Source organism: Protopterus annectens, chromosome 9.part0, assembly GCF_019279795.1.
Source record: "Protopterus annectens isolate FY-2018-M chromosome 9.part0, PAN1.0, whole genome shotgun sequence".
Taxonomy (NCBI): domain Eukaryota; kingdom Metazoa; phylum Chordata; order Ceratodontiformes; family Protopteridae; genus Protopterus; species Protopterus annectens.
In genome coordinates, this window is record NC_056743.1 from 719178447 (window position 1) to 719197552 (window position 19106).

The 19106-nt window shown below is 42.6% G+C and overlaps 1 protein-coding gene across 1 annotated transcript in view; it reads right to left on the reverse strand.

Moving 5' to 3' along the window:
• LOC122810579 (1-aminocyclopropane-1-carboxylate synthase-like protein 1) overlaps positions 1-19106 on the reverse strand; it is a 790733-nt gene that overhangs the window by 405274 nt on the left and 366353 nt on the right. Inside the window, exons 8-9 of the mRNA XM_044082158.1 lie at positions 15867-15889; positions 199-276 (exon numbers count right to left, since the gene is read on the reverse strand). Of these exons, the coding sequence (XP_043938093.1) occupies positions 199-276; positions 15867-15889 (101 nt within the window). The remainder of the gene's footprint in view (positions 1-198; positions 277-15866; positions 15890-19106) is intronic.

Genomic DNA, 19106 nt, shown 5'->3' on the forward strand with positions numbered 1-19106 from the left:
ATGAATGGAATTCTGCAGAATAGCTGCAAACTAACATTATGGAAAAATAAATACCCACATGCAAAGATTTTCATAAAATATATTATCAAACAGAAAACTAGGATTGGGAAATAATTCCAATACTCACTTCGAAAGCAGTTACACACTACTGAATTCAGCTTACAGCATAAAACTATAGCATTTATGCTGCCAACTTACCTCCATTTTGGCATCCTGCAATGATTTCTCTAGTCTTTCTACTGTTAAGTGAAATGGACGAGTGTCACTTCCTGTCATCTGCAGACAACAAATGAAAATTATGAGAAACACTCACAGCACTGCAAAATATAAAACAATCCCTCACTGAGACAGAGAACACACCAAGACTAAAATATGTACTGCTTGTTAACACAGAGTGGCAGTGACTGAAAAGTTAGAAAGAACCTTAGTTAACACACTTTTGGGTGACTACCCACTGGCCCAGAATAAGAACATAAATAAGGCAAGATATGCCTACGTTTCCCCTCAATAGATGTTATCCTTAGTGATGGTATAAGGGAACATACTTCCAAAGAGATACAAGCTCTTTTCCTCAATAACACTAATTAATCTGACAGGGTACTCAAAAAAGTGACAGTACGCAGGTTCAAAACCTTACAGGAAGGACTCTCTGGGGGCTACGAGAGCTTGACGGACTTGCATTTCCGATTCAATAAACCCACTAACCTTTCTAAGAGTTAAGCAGACTATGGATATGAGGCAAAGGCTGGGAACCTGGTAACCCACATATGAAAGGCACAGACAAATACAAATATAAGATGTTGTCAATGGCAATATTTACTGTGTTTGGTCAAATAACAACTGAAAAACAACATAATGATGACAGCATATACAGCAGAAAGACAAGTCAGGTAAAGAGAAAGTCAAACAGTTTGTCAGATTGAGCTAAACATTCAGGGGACAGTCAGGATGCGGCACAGCAAAGTGCCATACACCCACACACAACCACAGACGTTAAGTGTATAAAAGAACCATGTACATAAAGATTCTTTTTAAGGTACTTCAGGTACCAGTACTACACAATGAAATAACCGGGCATGAAAGGATTCCTGAAAAATCTGTATCAGTTTCAGATTCCAAATTTCTGTTAAACTTTCTGTATTGGCAGACCTTAAATATCACTTCACCTACAGCCATGTAACCCCCAACATATGGCTAACAGGCTGGAATGACATTTACCCACCCCTCTCCCCAGCTGCAGCCATTGAATCCAGAAATACTTTTTATAGCACTTCAGATCTCAAGTGTTGTATGGTAAAAATGTAAAATCTGCTAAAACACAAATGAGAAAAATATGGTCAACTTAAAATCTTACAGTAAACACATAAAAGCTACAAATACAGGGCAGTAGAGTCAATAAGAAGCAGCGGCAATCTCAGCTACCTGAAAACAATGGAAATAATGTTTTGGGAGTCTTCACAGTTCAGCAGGCCTAAGCATTATGCAGTACACAAGTCTCATTCAGGCAATAGGCAAATTAAAGCAGACACCTCATACTTTAAAATGCATTTATTCTCGAAATGGTGACAGTCTGAACTCTCCACTGCAGCACTTGACACATTTGACGGAGAGGGTACCACTCAGCTGACATCCTTTTAAAGACAGGGACCATCATAAAATATTCTATGTCACCCCATCACTCTCTAATATTTAGCCTCAATTAAATTAATGTCACTCATCTATGAGCAATGAAAACATATCCATATCAGACTGAAACAGTTCTACAGAATCATCTAGACTGTAATGAAAAGCTGCCCTGTACTTGTAGATGATCAACGGCAGAATACAGACTGCAAAAACCCTGGTGATTCAAATTAGGACCTTGTGAAACTCCATGAACCACTGCTGTACTGGTGCAAAACATTATCCTAGAAAATACTTGTGTCATACCTCTCAATGTCTTAGCACAAGTAATCTGGACAAAGCCAAAATTAATGGAGGGACAAAGACTCAAAAATAGGGACAGATGTTAAATATTGCTCTTATAAACTTAGAAAGTTGCTAGAATAATTTTTCTGTTTGTTTTTTGTAGCATGCATTTTCTGAAGAATATGAAGTCTGAAACTCAAATGTCTATCAATATTTAATTACTTCAACCATCTGCAATTTGCCAAAAAAAGTTCAATGAGGGACAGACGAAAAATCTGAGGTAAAAATCTGGTCAGTCTGCAAAAATCTGTATAGTTGAGAGGTATGCTTGGTGTGATTTATTCTCCAATCAGGTAATAATGCCTGACAGGGCAGGAATTTCGCAGAAAAAGCAGACTATCTAGCAGTGTTATAAGGCCTTATGCAGCAGACCATTAACCTGTCAAGAACCCCCCCCCCCAAAAAAATACAAATACATATATAGTAAAATCATTATAACTATGTCATGAGTTTCCTCAAATGGGACTTGACTACTACCCTTTGGAGGCACTAAAAGTTCATCCTTAGTGCTATCCTGACCAAACCTGTATAAACTGGCATCTCAAGTCTCAACACCCCATCAAAAAGACAGAGACATGGATCAAAATGGGTCATCACAGATAGGTGACTTAAGAAAGAAAACCCTCATAAAATTACTGTCCTCTTGCAGAACACTGATTATATTTTAAGATTTGTCAAGATTTCATTCTCCCCTGAGCTCTATTAACAGCAAACATGAGGGTTTGTTGAACTTACTGTCTGATGTCCACATCTGCACAAAAATATCTTTCAAATGAAACCATACTTGCAACATTCCGGAGAGAAATTTGTCAAACTACCCAGCATAAATGAGCTGATTTGTTTCTTTCAGAAGCATTTTTTTATGAAAAGAAACCCAGTCTTCTCTGCCAGGTACACCTTAACTTATAAAATTAATGTTACTGCTTCTGCATTTCCATTGAACTATATACACAAGAGTCAGCATTTTGTGCACATACACTGAGGAATTACGTGTAAGAATGTTTAAATAATGCTGCACCATCTTAACACATGAGTATTGAGAACAAAAAAGAAGTTATGTACTCACCATAACGTTCCATCTGAGTAGGTAACTTCATTTGTCAGCAACCTGTGGGTTACAGATCCGATACGAATCCGAACCAGCAGCATACCAAGCTAAAGATCCGAGCTCCAAGCTTCACCCCCTTACCCATACTACCCTGTAACAACCTCCTTCCAATCCCGAGATCGCATTTGCCACCTGCACAAACAACAAAACAAACTAACAACCTGAGAATACCTGACTCAGAGACGAACAAAACTCGAGCATCCAAACCTCGAGTTCAGCTAAATAACTATTCAGGTTAGGGGGAAGGAGGGAGGGATGGTTGCTGACAAATGAAGTTACCTACTCAGATGGAACGTTATAGTGAGTACATAACTTCTTTATCTGAAGTCGTTAACTTCATTTGATCAGCAACCTGTGGGACAGAGTCCCCAGCTACCCGAAATCTTGGGAGGTCCTCAAGGAAGAGAATTCCGGAGCACTGCAGAGCCAAAAGCAGCCCTTCCTCTAGACACCAAATCTAGCTTATAATGAGAAATAAAGGTGCGAGAGGACGCCCAGGTAGCCGCTGAACAAATGTCCAGGGAAATTCTAGACCAGAATGCAGCAGATGTTGCCACAGAATGCGTAGAATGAGCATGAACTCCCATTGGTTCTGGCAAGCCAGATTCTCTATAAGCTAAGAGAATACAACTCGAAATCCATCTGGCGAGAGTTGCTTTAGAAATCGGTTTCCGTAGAAAGGGTTTTGCAAAGGAGACGAAAAGTTGGTCAGATTTACAAAAGACAGCCATCCTGTGTAAATAAAAACGTAACTGTCTGTGAACATCCAGTAAATTAAGTTTATACGCCCCCTTGTTCTGGTAATTGGGGAAAAAAATGGCAAATTAATGGATTGATTAATGTTTGTCTCAGAAGCCACTTTGGGAAGAAAAGAGGGATTAGTCCTGAGAAATACCCTGTCCTTGTGAAATACAAGGTACGGAGGTTTGATAGAAAGAGCCTGAAGCTCTGACACTCTCCTGGCTGAGGTAATGGCTACCAAAAAGGCCATCTTCCATGGCAAGAACTTCAGATCAACGGAAGCTGCAGGTTCAAACGGAGACGATACTAACACCTGAAGAACTAAGGTCAGGTCTCACGGTGGGGATGAATTTCTGATAGGAGGTCTCAAAAGAAAGGTACCTTTTAGAAAGGCCTTACAAATTCTGGTAGCTGCAAGAGAACCAAAGTTGTCCCAATATGAAAATGGGAAATAGAAGCCAGCTGAACCTTTACAGAAGATGAACTGGCCCCCTGCTGAAAAATATGAGACAAGAATTCTAGAACCACTGGAACAGATCCAAGTCCTTATGTGAAGCCCAAATGGAAAAACATTTCCATTTACTATTGTAAATCTTCCTGGTAGAGGGCTTATGTGCCGCCACCAAAATGGACTTGACTAGAGAAGAGATACCGGGAGTTCTGGCAATTAAGGGAACTGGATCAGCAAAGCTGCGAGCTTGAGCTCATCCAGATTCGAAGGGGTCATTCCCGAGGGGTGAGAGATCAGATCCGGAATGGGATCCAAGATTCAGAGAGGAGCTATGAGATGAGACCATAGGCAGGGGAACCAGACTTGACAAGGCCAGAATGGGGCTATGAGGATAATATTGTTCCCCAACCGACGAGCTTTCTACAAAAATTTTGTCATCAGCGGAAGTGGTGGATATGCATAAAGAAGACCGGGAGGCCAAGCATGGACTAGAGCGTTTCTGGGGGCTTCCCCTAAAGGAGGAATCAGAGCGAAAAACTCAATGCACTTCGCGTTGGAAGGCGATGCGAAGAGATCGCAGAAAGACTGACCCCACTTGAGGAAGATCTGTTCCACTACATCAGAGTTCAGAGACCACTCGTAAGGGGAGAGAATAGTTCTGTTCAATTTGTCCGCCAGAATGTTGGACCGACACGGAATGTGCATCGCTAACAGGAAGCGGTTGGTGGAGATCGCCCATTCCCAAACTCTCATGGCCTCTCGGCAAAGAGGGTAGGATCTGGTCCCCCCACTGTTTGTTGATATACCAGACCACTGACATATTGTCTGACTGGATCGCAATAGTCCCCGGAGGAAGGATGGCATAAAAGGCCTGCAACGCTAAAAGGACCGCCCTCATCTCCAGTACATTTATATGCAGAACGGTCTCTGTATGAGTCCACATGCCTTGGACAGTCCTGCCTGCACAATGCCCCCCCACCCTAGGTGGGAGGCGTCTGTGGTCACTGTGGCCTGGGGTAGGGGCATAAACGGTCGTCCGTCCCGAAGGTCTCGGGATTGGAGCCACCACATGAGGGAGTTCCTGCAAACCCTGCTGAGGGGGATCAGCACGTTTAGTGGATGATATAGAATGGACCACTGGACTTGCAACGTCCACTGTAAAACCCTCATGTGCAGGCGAGTGTAAGGGATCAAACTGATCGCTGCTGCCATGGACCCCAAAGCTCTAAGGACTAACTCTGCTGGAGGAGCAGGAGACTGAAGAAGAGTTAGTACATGTAGAGTCATGCTGTGAAGTCTGTCTGGCGTTAGGAAAGCCTCGACCTGAAGGGAATCTATCCTGACCCCTATAAAGTCTATAACCTGAACAGGTTGGAGGAACGACTTCCTGACATTTATAGTGATTCTCAACGGGGATGATAAATGGAGGAAGAAGTCCCTGGCTAGAGAGAGTAGATGCCTGGTGGGGGTGGTGAGGAGCCAGTCGTCTAAGTACGGGAAGACCTGTATGCCCTGGAGCCTCAGGTGGGCCGCTACAACTGCCATAACCTTGGTGAACACCCAGGGAGCTGTGGTGAGACCGAAGGGTAGGACCCTGAACTGATAATGACTGGCCCCTAGCTGAAAGCAGAGAAACCTCCTGGACCGTCTGTCCATGAGTATATGGTAGTACGTATCCTTGAGGTCTATGGAGCACATCCAGTCCTCCTCCTGCAAGAGGGGCAGGATGGATTGGAGCGTGACTATCTGGAATTTCTCCTTGGCAATGAAAAGGTTCATTGTTGACAGGCTGAGAATCGAACTCAAGTCTCCCATCTTTTTTGGCACCAGAAGGAACCTGGAGTCGATGCCTGATCCAGACTGGTCTGGGGGCACATGCTGGATGGCTCTTTTTCTAACAGCTTTTCTATTTCCAAAGCCGCAGCCTCCCTTTGAGTGGGTGGAACATCTGGGAGGCACCTTGAGTAAGGGGGCTTGTTTATGAAGGGAATTGAATAGCCTCTGGATATTATCTGAAGCACCCAGCGATCTGTCATGATGGACTCCCATTGAGCCAGGTGCCTCGAGAAACGTCCCCCGACTGCCTCCAGAGGGGAGCAGTCAGGCAACCCCTCAGGGCTGCTGCGCAGGTCGGTCGGAAAAGGGTTCCCGTGACCTAAAGTTCTTCGGACCCCCTCTGCCTCTGGGCTGGCATCCACCTTGTCCCCCTCTGCCTCTGGGGAGGAGTCGTCCTGAGCGTTCCAGGCCTGCTGAGATTTCCAGAACAACATCATCTTCTGCCTTCGCTGGTTCCTGGAGAAGGACCTTTGAGGGGTAGAGAAACGGATTCCGACGGCTGACAGCATTTTCCCGTCTTTCTCGCTCTGGACCAGCGTCTCGCGGATGGCCTTCCTAAACAGGGTAAACCCATCAAAGGGTGCATTCGCGAAGGACGCCTTGAAAGGTTCCGAGAAATCGCAAAGCCGAAGCCAGGCATGATGCCTTAAGGCAATACCGGACCTGCTAGCTCTAGCGGCTCCTTCCATGGTGTGGGAGAGTAGCCACATAGATGTATTTGACACTGATTTGAGAGCGGCCATACGCGCAGAGAAAGTCCGTTTATCCTCGGCCGACATGGACTCTGGGGGAGACTCGGCGTACTCTTTAACCAGGTCCCGCTGCAGTCTAATAACATGGGCCAAGTAATTCAGCGCCCTAATAGAGAAGGTAGCTGAAGCAAACATCCGCTTTCCAATATGGTCCATTGCCCGTGACTCCTTGTTGGGGGGGATGGACTGAGGAACTGTCCTGAGCTAGTTCCTTTTTGGTGGCCGCCGCCACCACCATGGCATCTACACGGGAACCCTTGCTCCATGAAGCTTTGTCTATAGGGGGGCTCAAAATCTAGTCGGCCCTCCTCGGAATAGGCTCTACAGTGTCCGGTTCCTTCCACGCCCTGGTGGTAATCAGGTCGACCAGAGGGTCAGCCGGAGGGGACACCCAAGAGGTAGATGGGCCTGTGTCGAATGCCTCCAGAAATACTGACTCATCCGAGGAAGGCTTTTTGGCGGACCACCCCCCTCCCCTTTGGCGGAGCATTTCCATAATGTCTCCAAAGGAGACTTCATCGGGGGGGTGACTTGGGGGAACCTTCCCCTTCCTCCAAATCGGTATCCTCAGTAAGGGACTCAGGGGAGTCCAAGTGCCTCCCTTTGCACAGGTGTTTGTGAGGAATCTCCTCGGGGGGACTGTCCTCAGGGGGCTCACCAACGGATTTGTGTTCCTCCAGGGGAACTGGCTGGGGCATCAATGACACAGGCTGTCCCCTAGGACTGGATGATGGAGGACAAACCGAGCTGTGAGGGAGCGGGGGCAGATCCTGAGGACAGAGCGAGGGGGTCTCGATCCTCTAGAGAGAACCCTCTCCACAACATCGAATGCCGAAGGGGAACAAGCCTCTCTAAGACAGGTGGCCGGCACCCTTGGACCTGACAAAGGGATCAGAGTCGTAGCCGAACTGCTCAGATCCGAGTGGATGGTGTGCACCGACCGCAACGGAGCCGAAGACACACTCGCCCCCTTGGATCCGATGCCTGGCTTTCGGCTCTGAGAACTCGGATCTGAAAAGGGATCAGATAGGCTCAAGGGCATGGCCGGTGTCGAGGTACCGATAACCATCAACGCCAACTCCCTGACTCCGAGGCTCCTCGGATCCGAAGACTCCGAAACCTGGTAGTGGATCGGAGAAGGAGCTATTGGGACAAACAGTGGAGCTGAATTCCCCCCCCCCCGGAGGGGGGTGAGGCAGCAACACTCCCATCTGCAGCTGAGTCTGTAAAATGCGATGCATCATCCAGTCTATATCTGCCTCCGAGAGGCTTCTAGTAGATCTGGACGAGACCGCCGAAGCCGTTCGAGAGGGCCGACGCGACGACCTCGAAGATGGTCGGGCCTCCTCCTCCTCCGGCTCCAGAGAAAAGTGTGGAGAATGGAGCCGTGGGGAGGAAGGCTTGGAAGTCCTTGATGGGGAAGGGAGTACCTTGGCGGGAGGGGCCGAGGGGTCCAATTCGGCCCGCCGTTTGTGGCTTCTCTCTGTCCCTTTCTCTCTCACTTCTCTCTTTCCTGTCTTTTTTCGCCTCTCGATCTCCCTGGGATGAGTTGGGAGGATGAGTCCCAGCCAGGGGAGGAGGGCCAGATGGTTGGGCAACCGCAGCTGCAGTTGTCGCTACAGAGGGAGAGGAGGAAGAAGAAGCCGATTCCGCGGGTAGAAGGCCCGCCAGAATCAGCTTATTCTTCCTGTCTCTCAAAGCCCAGGGGTTAAAGACTGCACAAATTTGGCAGTCTGTGGAAAGATGGGCCACCCCCAAGCAAAGAACACACTGAGTGTGACCATCCGCTGGCGACAGCTTATGGCCATACTCAGTGCACTTAGAAAAAGTAAGTTTTTTGGCCATCAGCCATACCACACACTCACACGCACACCTGAAGGAAAAGGGGTCTACTGGTTTTAGAGATACGAAGGATAAGAGGGATATAGAGCAAAGTAATAATAAAACGAATATCTATCCCAAGAGAAAAATACTACACACACACACACACAGAAACAACTAAGTACCCAAAGTTTTATCTATAAAACTGCAAAATACTTAACTCGCCTGGAGCTCGAGGAATCCTGTGCTTGGCAAAGCCGCGGCAAATGAGATCTGATGACTGGAAGGAGGTTGCAGGGAAGTATGGGTAAGGGGGTGGAGCTTGGATCTTTAGCTTGGTATGCTGCCGGCTCGAATCCGTATCAGATCCGTAACCCACAGGTTGCTGATCAAATGTAGTTAACTACTTCAGATCTATTTTTATTCCTTCACAAGCCTTTGGCCCACACTTTTAGGCTCCCCCAAGATCTCAAACTTTAATGATGCCAACAAGGTGTATGTGGGGAAGAGAAAAGAAAGAGAGAAATTCTACCTAATGCAGATAAGCATGCACTGTTCTAAACAGTAAGCAAGCAAAGTGGATCAATAACATCCTTGTCAAGAATCAGTGACCCATAAGAATCAATACGTCTTCAAGATGGTTTCTCTCGATGGGCTGTCAATGATTCAGCAAAAAATCAGTGGTGGCATTCTAGAAAGTCTTGGGAGAATTAAATAACAAATATTTACTACCAGTTAAAAGTGTTTCATCTATCAAGTTCATTACTTCTGCGCAGTCCAACAAAGACCATATATCGAGTCCCTTAGGAACAGTAACACCAAGCTTATTCACAACGCAGCTCATTAAAGTATGCACATCTCTAACATCAACAGCACCCAAAGAAATTCCTCAAGTGTAGCATCTGTGCTGAAGGGCCATACTTATCCACAGAAACTGCCCATTAAAATCTCAACATACTTCTTGGCTAGAAGGATACAGATGTTTCAGCACTAACACATCACTAAGTATCTTTCATACTCACACACACAGGGACACAAGTGCCATACGTCTATGCTTTTTGGCAACAGTAAACTCCTAATGCAGTTTAGGAGATGAAGAGCTTCACATCCATTTTCTCAGCAAAACTCCATTGAATCTCAGTTTAGCACATGGGGTTCGTAACCATATGTTTCATTTTCTCAGCAACAATCCAGCGAATTCTCAAAACTGCTCTTGGGCTGAAATGCACACATTTCCTCAGTAAATGTCCAGTAAATCACAGATATAGATCTTAGGATAAAGCACCACAACATAATTTTTTCAACAACAGATGATTACAATCATGAACTGGAAACCACTGCCCTTATCAGTCATTATTTACCCCTCCACCACCAATACAGTTCCCAAACTACAAAGCTAAATTTCTCATTCCTAAGTATCTAGTAATTCACCAATACAAGTTAAGGGTTAGCCAGCTCTGCTAGCACAGGGGGAGAAAAGCCCTCACTACAAACCAGGCAAGCTTGATTACCAGCTTGGGTGCCTATTGGAGGTGGCAAAGGAGGGGAAAGGAATTACAAGATTTTGACTGTTCACCTTTCTCTGGTGATGGGAGCAGGGGTGACATGTTGTAGAGATGGTTGTTTCAGATTTTCTGGTGGAGAGAGCATGAAAACACATGCTGGGCTAATCAAGTAGGGTGGGTCTAGTATAGCACGACTGGCTTCCTTCAGAGTGACCACATCTCTTTACTCACTAGTTTCCCTAGAGATTCTAACACATGCATAAGAAGATATGTCCATAAGCTATTGAGCTTAACTCCGTGAAAAGTATTACTAGCTCCCAGGCTCACTGAATTCCCTGCAGTAGCCCAATCATCACTCACTGGTATGGGGAGCAGGTGATCTTAGCCCACCAGGGATAAAAAACACTTAACTGTGTAGAAAACAGGCTCATGATTGGAAAGGGGAGAGATGAACTCAAAGGCATTACACTGTCATGTGGAACACACTGCACAACCATGTCATGATGAATGTGAGGAACAAAATAGAGTTTGGGGCTGCAAAAACACACACTAGTTTACATCGCATTTACTTGATGTCCTTCCAGTGGAGAATGATCCTTTATCATCTCCCAAATGCACTCATAAATGCTCTTGTGCACCCATGTACCCTTTCTTATATATTTAATTTGCTTAATGGTTAAGTGAAACATATCCAATGGCATAAGAAACAATCTACACTTTTATAGTACATCACAAAGACCCCAAGTACGGCGGCGCAGTAGTGCAGTGGTTAGTGTTGTCACCTCATAGAAAGAGGTTCTCTGGTTCGATTCTCGGCTGGGGTGCCTTCTATGCGGCGTCTGTATGCCCTCCCTACATTCGCGTAAGTTTCCTCTGGGTGCTCTGATTTCCTTCCACATTCCAAAGATATGCACCTGGAGCATTTCTCCCTGGACCTTCGCTGAAAATGGGCTCTGTCCCAGCCTGAATTTCCCAGTAAACAAATGGCGTATAATTAAATAAATAGTAAAACTAATTATGGCTTAAGAGCATAATATATCTGGAATTTTCTCTTACAAAAAGCCTGAATGAAAATACAGAGACAGTTAAGAAATGTCATTTCAGCCAGCATCACCTATGAAGACAACGACTCACAATGTCCAACATTTGAGTAATCCAAATAAATACTTAAACTGCAAATAATTTCAAGATACAACCACAATTAACAATTATCCCATAACTCTTGCAACTGCACACGTTAAATAAATGATTGAAAAGCTTCATCCTAAAGTCACTGCTGTTAGTCAAATTTTACCATTGCCCTCTGTGCCTCTAACAGACAGACAATATTAGCCTATTCACCTCCTATAATGCATTTGCATTATTTGGTCAGACATTCTATACAGTGGTGGAAATGTATGCTGATGAAGAGGAACATATGTAAATGGCCACTCTTGTTCCTTCAGCCACCCTCACACATCAAATGTTGCATCGTGTCAGAAGTCATCAGTCATCATCATTTCATCTTTCATTTGGGTGTTTCACCTGCAAGCACCAAGTAACCTCTTTCTTCAGTGTAACTGGACTTAAAACTGAAAACACTGGGCCAGAAAATTTGATTTGTTTGTTCCAAATGAGAGTATTAGTTTACAATACATCTGATTTGAGAAAGAAAAATATATTACACATTAGATGAAAATGTCAGTGTTACCAAGATGAAAAGCATAGGACATTTATCTGTCATTTGATCTTCAAAATGGCATAAGGTCCCACACACTCTATTAATGCTTATGCCACTGAATTTGAGAAGTTGTAAAGTTCATTATAGCAACACAGAATAAATCAAAAGACAGACGTATGTCTTGTACTAGAATGATGAGACAAAGGACACGCTACTAAGAGAATACTTAAGGCTAAAGAAGACAATCCTTCGTTTCCTTGAGTTTCAACTAACTGAAGCTTCAACTAGATAAGGAAGAAACAGTGGAAGCTTCAAGTTTCTGAAACCACATTTAAATGTGCTTTTTTTGCAGGTGTAAAGCCTTCCCAGCACCACATATGGAAGTTTCAGTTAATTATATTAAATCTGAGATCACACAATCATAGAGAAAACAGAAAATCCCAGATACTGCAAATCACTGTCACCACACACACAAAATGAAACATTGATTTTTGGCATAAGACATGAACTCAGCATCAGTGATCTGAAATCAACAAGATGAAATCTCATCCAGCTGGCATTTAATCAGTAAGGCAATGATTAAATAAAGTCACTGTTACGTACAAAGCAAAGCTCCCTGAAGAGATGAAAGCAAGCAGAGTTGCTTGTGAGGTGGAAAAATTAAACCACTAAAGGAGTAAAATGAGATTTGAATTCCTCCTGAATGAATCAATACAAAGGTTACTGAGGTGAAGTCATACAAAATGGCTACTTGAATAGAACAAAGCTTAAATTAGAAAGACAGCATTATCTACTTTATAAAACTGAAGAAGCAGTGTCTGTCATCTCAGGAGCAAAGTATTTTTCTGTGTTTGATGGGACTCAGAGAGAAACACTACAGTCAATTTTGTGTCATGTTACTACTGCATGAAAACTCTATGAAAAGACATTGTTTGTGTATGTTGATGTCGAAGAATGCTACCACTTGCTTAGTCACACAAGCTTTACATGTGAAGTATAAACCAGACAAAGCAATGTATACAGCAGACATGCTGAATCATTTGTGTTTACTGTATCAACAGGAGAACTTCCTTAAGGAAGAACTTAAAGTGAACTGGATAGTTACACAACTGCCTTTCACCAAACAGAAATTACAGCTTCTTCAGTGATGTACTCACAAAGAACTGGATATGCGAATACTTCGACATACAAAAATGAAAGGCTAGCTAGGACAAAAGTCTGCCGTAAAGAAATAAATACACCACCACATTTTGTTTAATGAGGAAAACAATTGTATAAATATTCTGAGATTTATACAGATAAAGAGATAGTCCCTAACCAGTTAAGGAAAGAAATGTGGTCAGAAAGTGACAGGTTTAGATACAGCAAAGCACAGCACAAACCAACACTCTAACGTACAATCCCAATGAGTGATTCTAGGGTTTTGCTTTTTACAATCAAAACTGTGACTTATTGGAGATTTCTCCTCTCCCTCATATACAGTGATCTTGGTGTTAATACCTACAAGCTGAAGGAATGATGCACTGGGGAAGCCTCCTTGGAAAATTTTTTTTCGCTTGTTTTGGGAATGTCAAATGCAGTTTCTTTTTCACAGTTCCACTCTTTTGCAACTGCACTTTTGAAAAAAGGGCAATACAACTGTTGTCAAGAATATATGAGTCACATTTAAGGACTGCTGTAAAGTGCAATGAAAGAGCATGTGATGTGATGCATTACTAAGGGCAAGTACGTCAATGTAAACTGAACGATAAGAAAACGTGTGTGTGTGTGTGTGTGTGTGTGTGTGTGTGTGTGTGTGTGTGTGTGTGTGTGTGTGTGTGTGTGCGCATGTGTGCAATGCATAACATAACAACTCAAAAGAAGAAATGATTTCTTACACAATATCAAGAAGTCCACAGAGTCAAGTTGGAGAACATTTGTTTCAGTTCAGACACTATGCATATCTTACATATGTTGACTATAACTGAATATTTCAAGATGATGTGAAGTTAATGGGCAAAAGTGTTGATGCTTATAATGCACTTAAAGCTATATTTTCATGACTTGGAAAACTAAGCACAGTTGTGTAATGCAAGTACAGAATTAAAGTTATTTTCACAGCAATGGGAGTTTTGGCACATGACCTCCACTCTGAAATATCCACACTCCAATGGACTAGTTGAGAGGACAGTTCAAAGTGAAAATCCTCATGAAGAAAACTCAGAGCATTAACAGTGAGTGTTATGTAAATGTGCATCCACCTATACTGGAATACAGAAATACTGCCATAAAAGGTGCATACATCTCCTGCTCAGGTAATAATCAACCATAGAATAGAGAGTAAAACACTTGCATCTGCTTCCTTACTTCAACTACAAAACATTTTCAATGCAAAGCAGATTGAAACTCTACTATTATAAAACAGCACTTTATTTTCCACACACAAAAGGGAGGCACAGTGAAAGTACAGCAAAGTTCCCCAGAATAGTTGCTAAAAATGGTAGTTGTTACAAAGCATCTGCAGGCAAGATCTTTTCTTTGTACTGAGGACGGAAAACTGAAGATGATAAACTGGAGATGTACCTGACACAAATATGCCTAAAGGAGATTAATGACTAAAGGTCATATGACACAAATATGCCTAAAGGAGATTAATGACTAAAGGTCATATGACTGAGAAACTCCAGCCAAGCAATATGTTGAGGACAGCCAAGAGAAATATATGAGATTGGGTCCCCATCAGATTATAGAAATTTCATAACTTCGAAAGTCATATGGTTGGGAACATACGATCGAAGTTTTGAAACTTCTAATGTTTTGAATGGAGATTGTGTACAGTGTGGAATGGGAAATTTACCCTTTTTCGCAATGCAGTGCAATCTCGGAGTTGATATATTTAATTAGCAGGAGGTGGGGGGTGCAGGGGGAGCTTGACCCCTGCAAAAACATTAAAAATTTAATATTTTTTTTTTTTTATGTTCGAAGTTCCGAAACTTCGATCATATGGTCTCGGCCATGTGAATTTCAAAGTTTTGGAACTTCGATAATCTGACATAGATCCACAAGAACATCCCCACCTAGAATTAGCAATGGTAACCCTAGAAGAATTAATCCAGAACATCTTCTAGACTGTCTGAAGGGACTATCACATTACTCTTCCTACTATAATAAGCAACATAAATACAGAACACTGATGTTCCAAAATAGTCAAAGTATGGTATATTAGTGAGTAACCAGCAAAAAAATTCAGACACCTTGAAGGACAAGTGCTGAAATGTTTGAAAATGCACTGCTTATTGTATTACTAGTAAACTGTTTTAGTTATGAAACTCAGAAACAAAAATGTCATTTTGAAAAAAAATGTTTTCATATTCATAAAATTGAATGTAAAGTGTTTTTTCCTATAATTCAATCATAGAAATAATGACAAAGTACAGTTTTGTACCTACCATAAATGTAGATGTCTGAACTGGATAGCATCTGCAGTCATAACAACTGGGTTGTCGCTGTAGGCAGCAGGTACAAAACTGTACTATGTCCTTCATGGATGCATCTGCAGTCCTAACAAACTGGTAGAATACCATAGCCAACTAGGGGGAGAGGAAAAAACTAGATGGTGTGTTGTTTAGATCCCCTAGTACAGCAGTGGCAAACCCTGCTGATGGGATCTAGAATATAGAGGCATTATAAAATGCTGAAATGTATGCCAAGGTATGCAGTATTCTTTCCCCCTCTGTTTTGTGGGTTGGGAAAAAGGGTAGGTAGGTGGATTGCCTGTTTAAAGAAGACACTCTGGATACACCCTAGGCATAAAAATGTAGATTAGTCCTCCTTGGACACTCTGGGAAGGTGGAAGATTAGGTAGGGCTGTGTGAATCCCTGGGGCTGGCTGACAGAAACCCTCCTGGCTTGGGGCATGGAGCAGTGAAAAGTTTTGCTGTAGATCTGCTGTGTGCTGCTGTTGTGCTGCTGTGGTTCAAAAGTTCAAGTCAGTTCAAGTCTCAAGTGGTTTAAAGTCCCAAGCTGGGGAGGTTTGTTTCCTTACATTCATCTGATTTTCTGAGAACTCTGTGGAAAAAAAGAGGAAAAGGATGTGAAAAGACAGGTGGATCAAAAGCTGTATTCTGCTGATATGCTGATGATAGTGTAGATGGAGTGGAGAGGTAGGGCCTGCCAGTACAAGCTAGAACTTAAAAACTCCTAAAATTTATGGCATATTTGATCTTTTCATCTTCCTTTCCCATTTCAGTACTCTCCTTTCAAACTTTTCCTGCATAGTTCCTTCCCTTCTATTGGGCTTCCTGCTGAAGGTCAAGATAATTTGGGAAAGTTCTCTTTGGGAAGAGTTCTGGAGATGTTCCTGTTTGTTGATGTACCACATGACTGTGGTGTTATCTGTCCTTATCATCAACTGGCCCTCTGAGAAATGGTCTGAACTTTTGGATTTGCAGTTTTTCTGCCAGCATTTTTTTTAGGTTGATGTGCAGGTGAAGTTGATCCCCACAATCAATCCTTTCAATTGTCCAGCATGTGGGCCCCCATCCCCCCCATCCTGGGTCTGTCTGTGATGGTCCCATAGGAACTCCTGTTTTAAGCATGGAATTAGTGGAATTTCTGTTTCAGGCTGTGCCTGTTTTTTTGGGACATAAATTCTTTGGTACCACACTGTTTTTCTCTCATATGTAGTCTGGCAACCAAGATTATGCATGATGATGCCATGATGAAGCCCAAGGCCTGCTTCAGTACTTTTCTTTGTGTTGTTTTGTTAGTTTTTAGAGAAGCAAGTAAAGAGGGAGTTCTTTTTGTTTTTCTGCAGTTAGATGCCATTTGTGTCTCCAATTCCTCACCCAAGAAGAGAATAATGTCCTTGTTTGGGATGGTATCATTTTTTTTTAAATTGACTGTGTATGCTGAGAATTGATAATGCTCTGATCCTGCAAGAAATCTGAGGTATCTATCTTCTGCAGATTGGATGAATGGGGGCATGCCCTCCTCCCCTCTAGAGAGTTACCAGCCAACTCCTGCCCAGCAATGGAAGAAGTTGCTGAAGGGTCAGCATTGAATTTTTTTGAAATGATGTATGTATTTAAGGTATGACAGGTCGGTGATAGGTCTCTTTTTTTTTTTTTTTTCTTGGAACTAGGAGAAGAAGGAATAGTCTCCCTTCTTGTTTTGTGTGTTCTTTCTTTGTCTCTCCATTTTTGCTTCATGTATGCTAATTGCATTATCTGTTGTTTTTTTAATTGTTTTTTTTTTTTGCTTGTTTGGCATTCCTCTTTTGACTGGTAAAGTGTGGAAGTTGGACCTTTCGGTAACCTTGATCTCTTTTGTGTAATCCACTTGTTTTTAAATAAGGTTAATTTGCCAAAAATGGAAGGTTAATTTTGCCCCTAATGGAGCTGCTATTTGTTCCTGGCAGGTTGTTTGTAAGTCACTGTGGTTGTGTTGTGTTGTAGTGGGTGGTGCTTGTGTCTGTGTCCCTGTGTCCCTGCCTGTCCCTGGTTCCCCTTCTGTCCCTCTCTGGATTGGTTTCTGCCTCTGGGATCTCTATTCCTCAGGAGGGGGGACTTGGGAGTTTGGAAAGGACCGAAAAGGACCAATTTTTGGCAGGCACCCCTTGGGGTAACCTTGGCTTGAAAACCTTTTTTTTTTGATTTTTTTTTTGACCAGATTTTGCCTTTTCTTCCCTGCTGCTTCTTAACTTACGGGCAAAGCACCACTACTAACATGTTCTTATCAGTCTAAGCTTTTAACTTAGCTTTAACACATGGATCCTTTAAATATGTTTGTGTCTGATCATAACTTTACTTGATGCATCATTGCTCTAGGCTGAAATGGGTTAGCCTCCAGCCATATGCATATTATTTTTAATTTAAGTACTATTTATTGTTATTTTTTATTTACATTTTTAAATTCTTATTTATCAATAGAGTCATCAGAGGATAGCTTTTTTTTGTTAACTGAAGCAAAAACTCTTGGTATTGTATTGAGTAGCTGAGAGTGTCTGGTACCCTGTAAAAATCTGTCTGGTTTGGCAGGGGCTGGAGTAAAGAATCTGGTGAGCAGACATCATTTAGGAGAATTCTTCTGGTGGGGAAGCAGCTGGAATGGATCTTCAGCATCTGAGTCTTCATATGGGAGAAAGGAGCCCTCTGGCTGTCTGTCTGATTCATGATCGCAGAATCATGGTGTCTGATAAGTCAGTGGCAACCACCGTAGTGATAAAAAAATCTGAGGAGGCATTCAAAGAGAAGTAGCAGGGGCCTCAGTGGTAGTGATAGTTCAGCTGTTTGATCAGCCAAGAAAAGCTATTAAGATGACTAAAATAAGATATTAAAATCTATACAACTGAAGTGCAAGATCTCACAGATTAAAAGTTTGAACTGTTTTTAAAAGAAAAGGAAGTAATACACCGTGCATGTTTTTTAAAGACTGGAATGTTTAACTTATGCATATGCATAAAAAAATTCTATCACAAGGTGTGACGTATTGTAAAGTTTTCTGTTTCTTTCTTTCAGTTATTCTGGTATAGCAAATATGTAAGTTCCAGCTCTTTTAATCTCTCTCCATACTTTTTTCCTAGCAGCACAACGTATTTGCTTCTGCAGTTTAGTTCCCTTAGGATATATCCAAGCATTTGGTTTGCTGCTACTAATTTTCTTTATTTTGCTTCAGGTTATCCCATCTGGGTGTAAGCAACACCTCAACCTCCTTTTTCTGCTCTGTTGCAATCAGATATACTTCTCAACTACACTAGAACTGTTGCATCTATCTACAATTAACCTCAAGTGCTCAGTAAGGCAATGATTAAATAAAGTTACATTTCAGCTCACGTGGTCAGACTTTCCAAATAAGACTATTGTCTGTCCTCAACTGCTGCACTAATCTTTTCTGTTTAGCAAACAGGCAGATACTGTTCTCTATGTCCCCAGATATGTACTGCCCAAATGCACTGAAGAATAACTGAGAGTTTACTCCCTGCAGTACTCCACTTATCACTAACCTTATTCCTGGCATTGCACCTGTTACAGCAAACCTTTATGTCTTACCCTGTTTTTGATACTGTTACCACTTCAGGTTGTTCCAGTCATACACTTTCAACTCCCATCATAAAATATGTAAATGGACCCTCATCCAACCTACCATTAACAATCACACTAAAGTTTACCTTAATATTACCTACTTCCCACCCCCTGCTTCACTAACCAATATTCAAAATACCCTATAAGATACACAGGGTACAGTCAAACATCATAAGTGTACAGCTATTGGTGACTTTAACTAT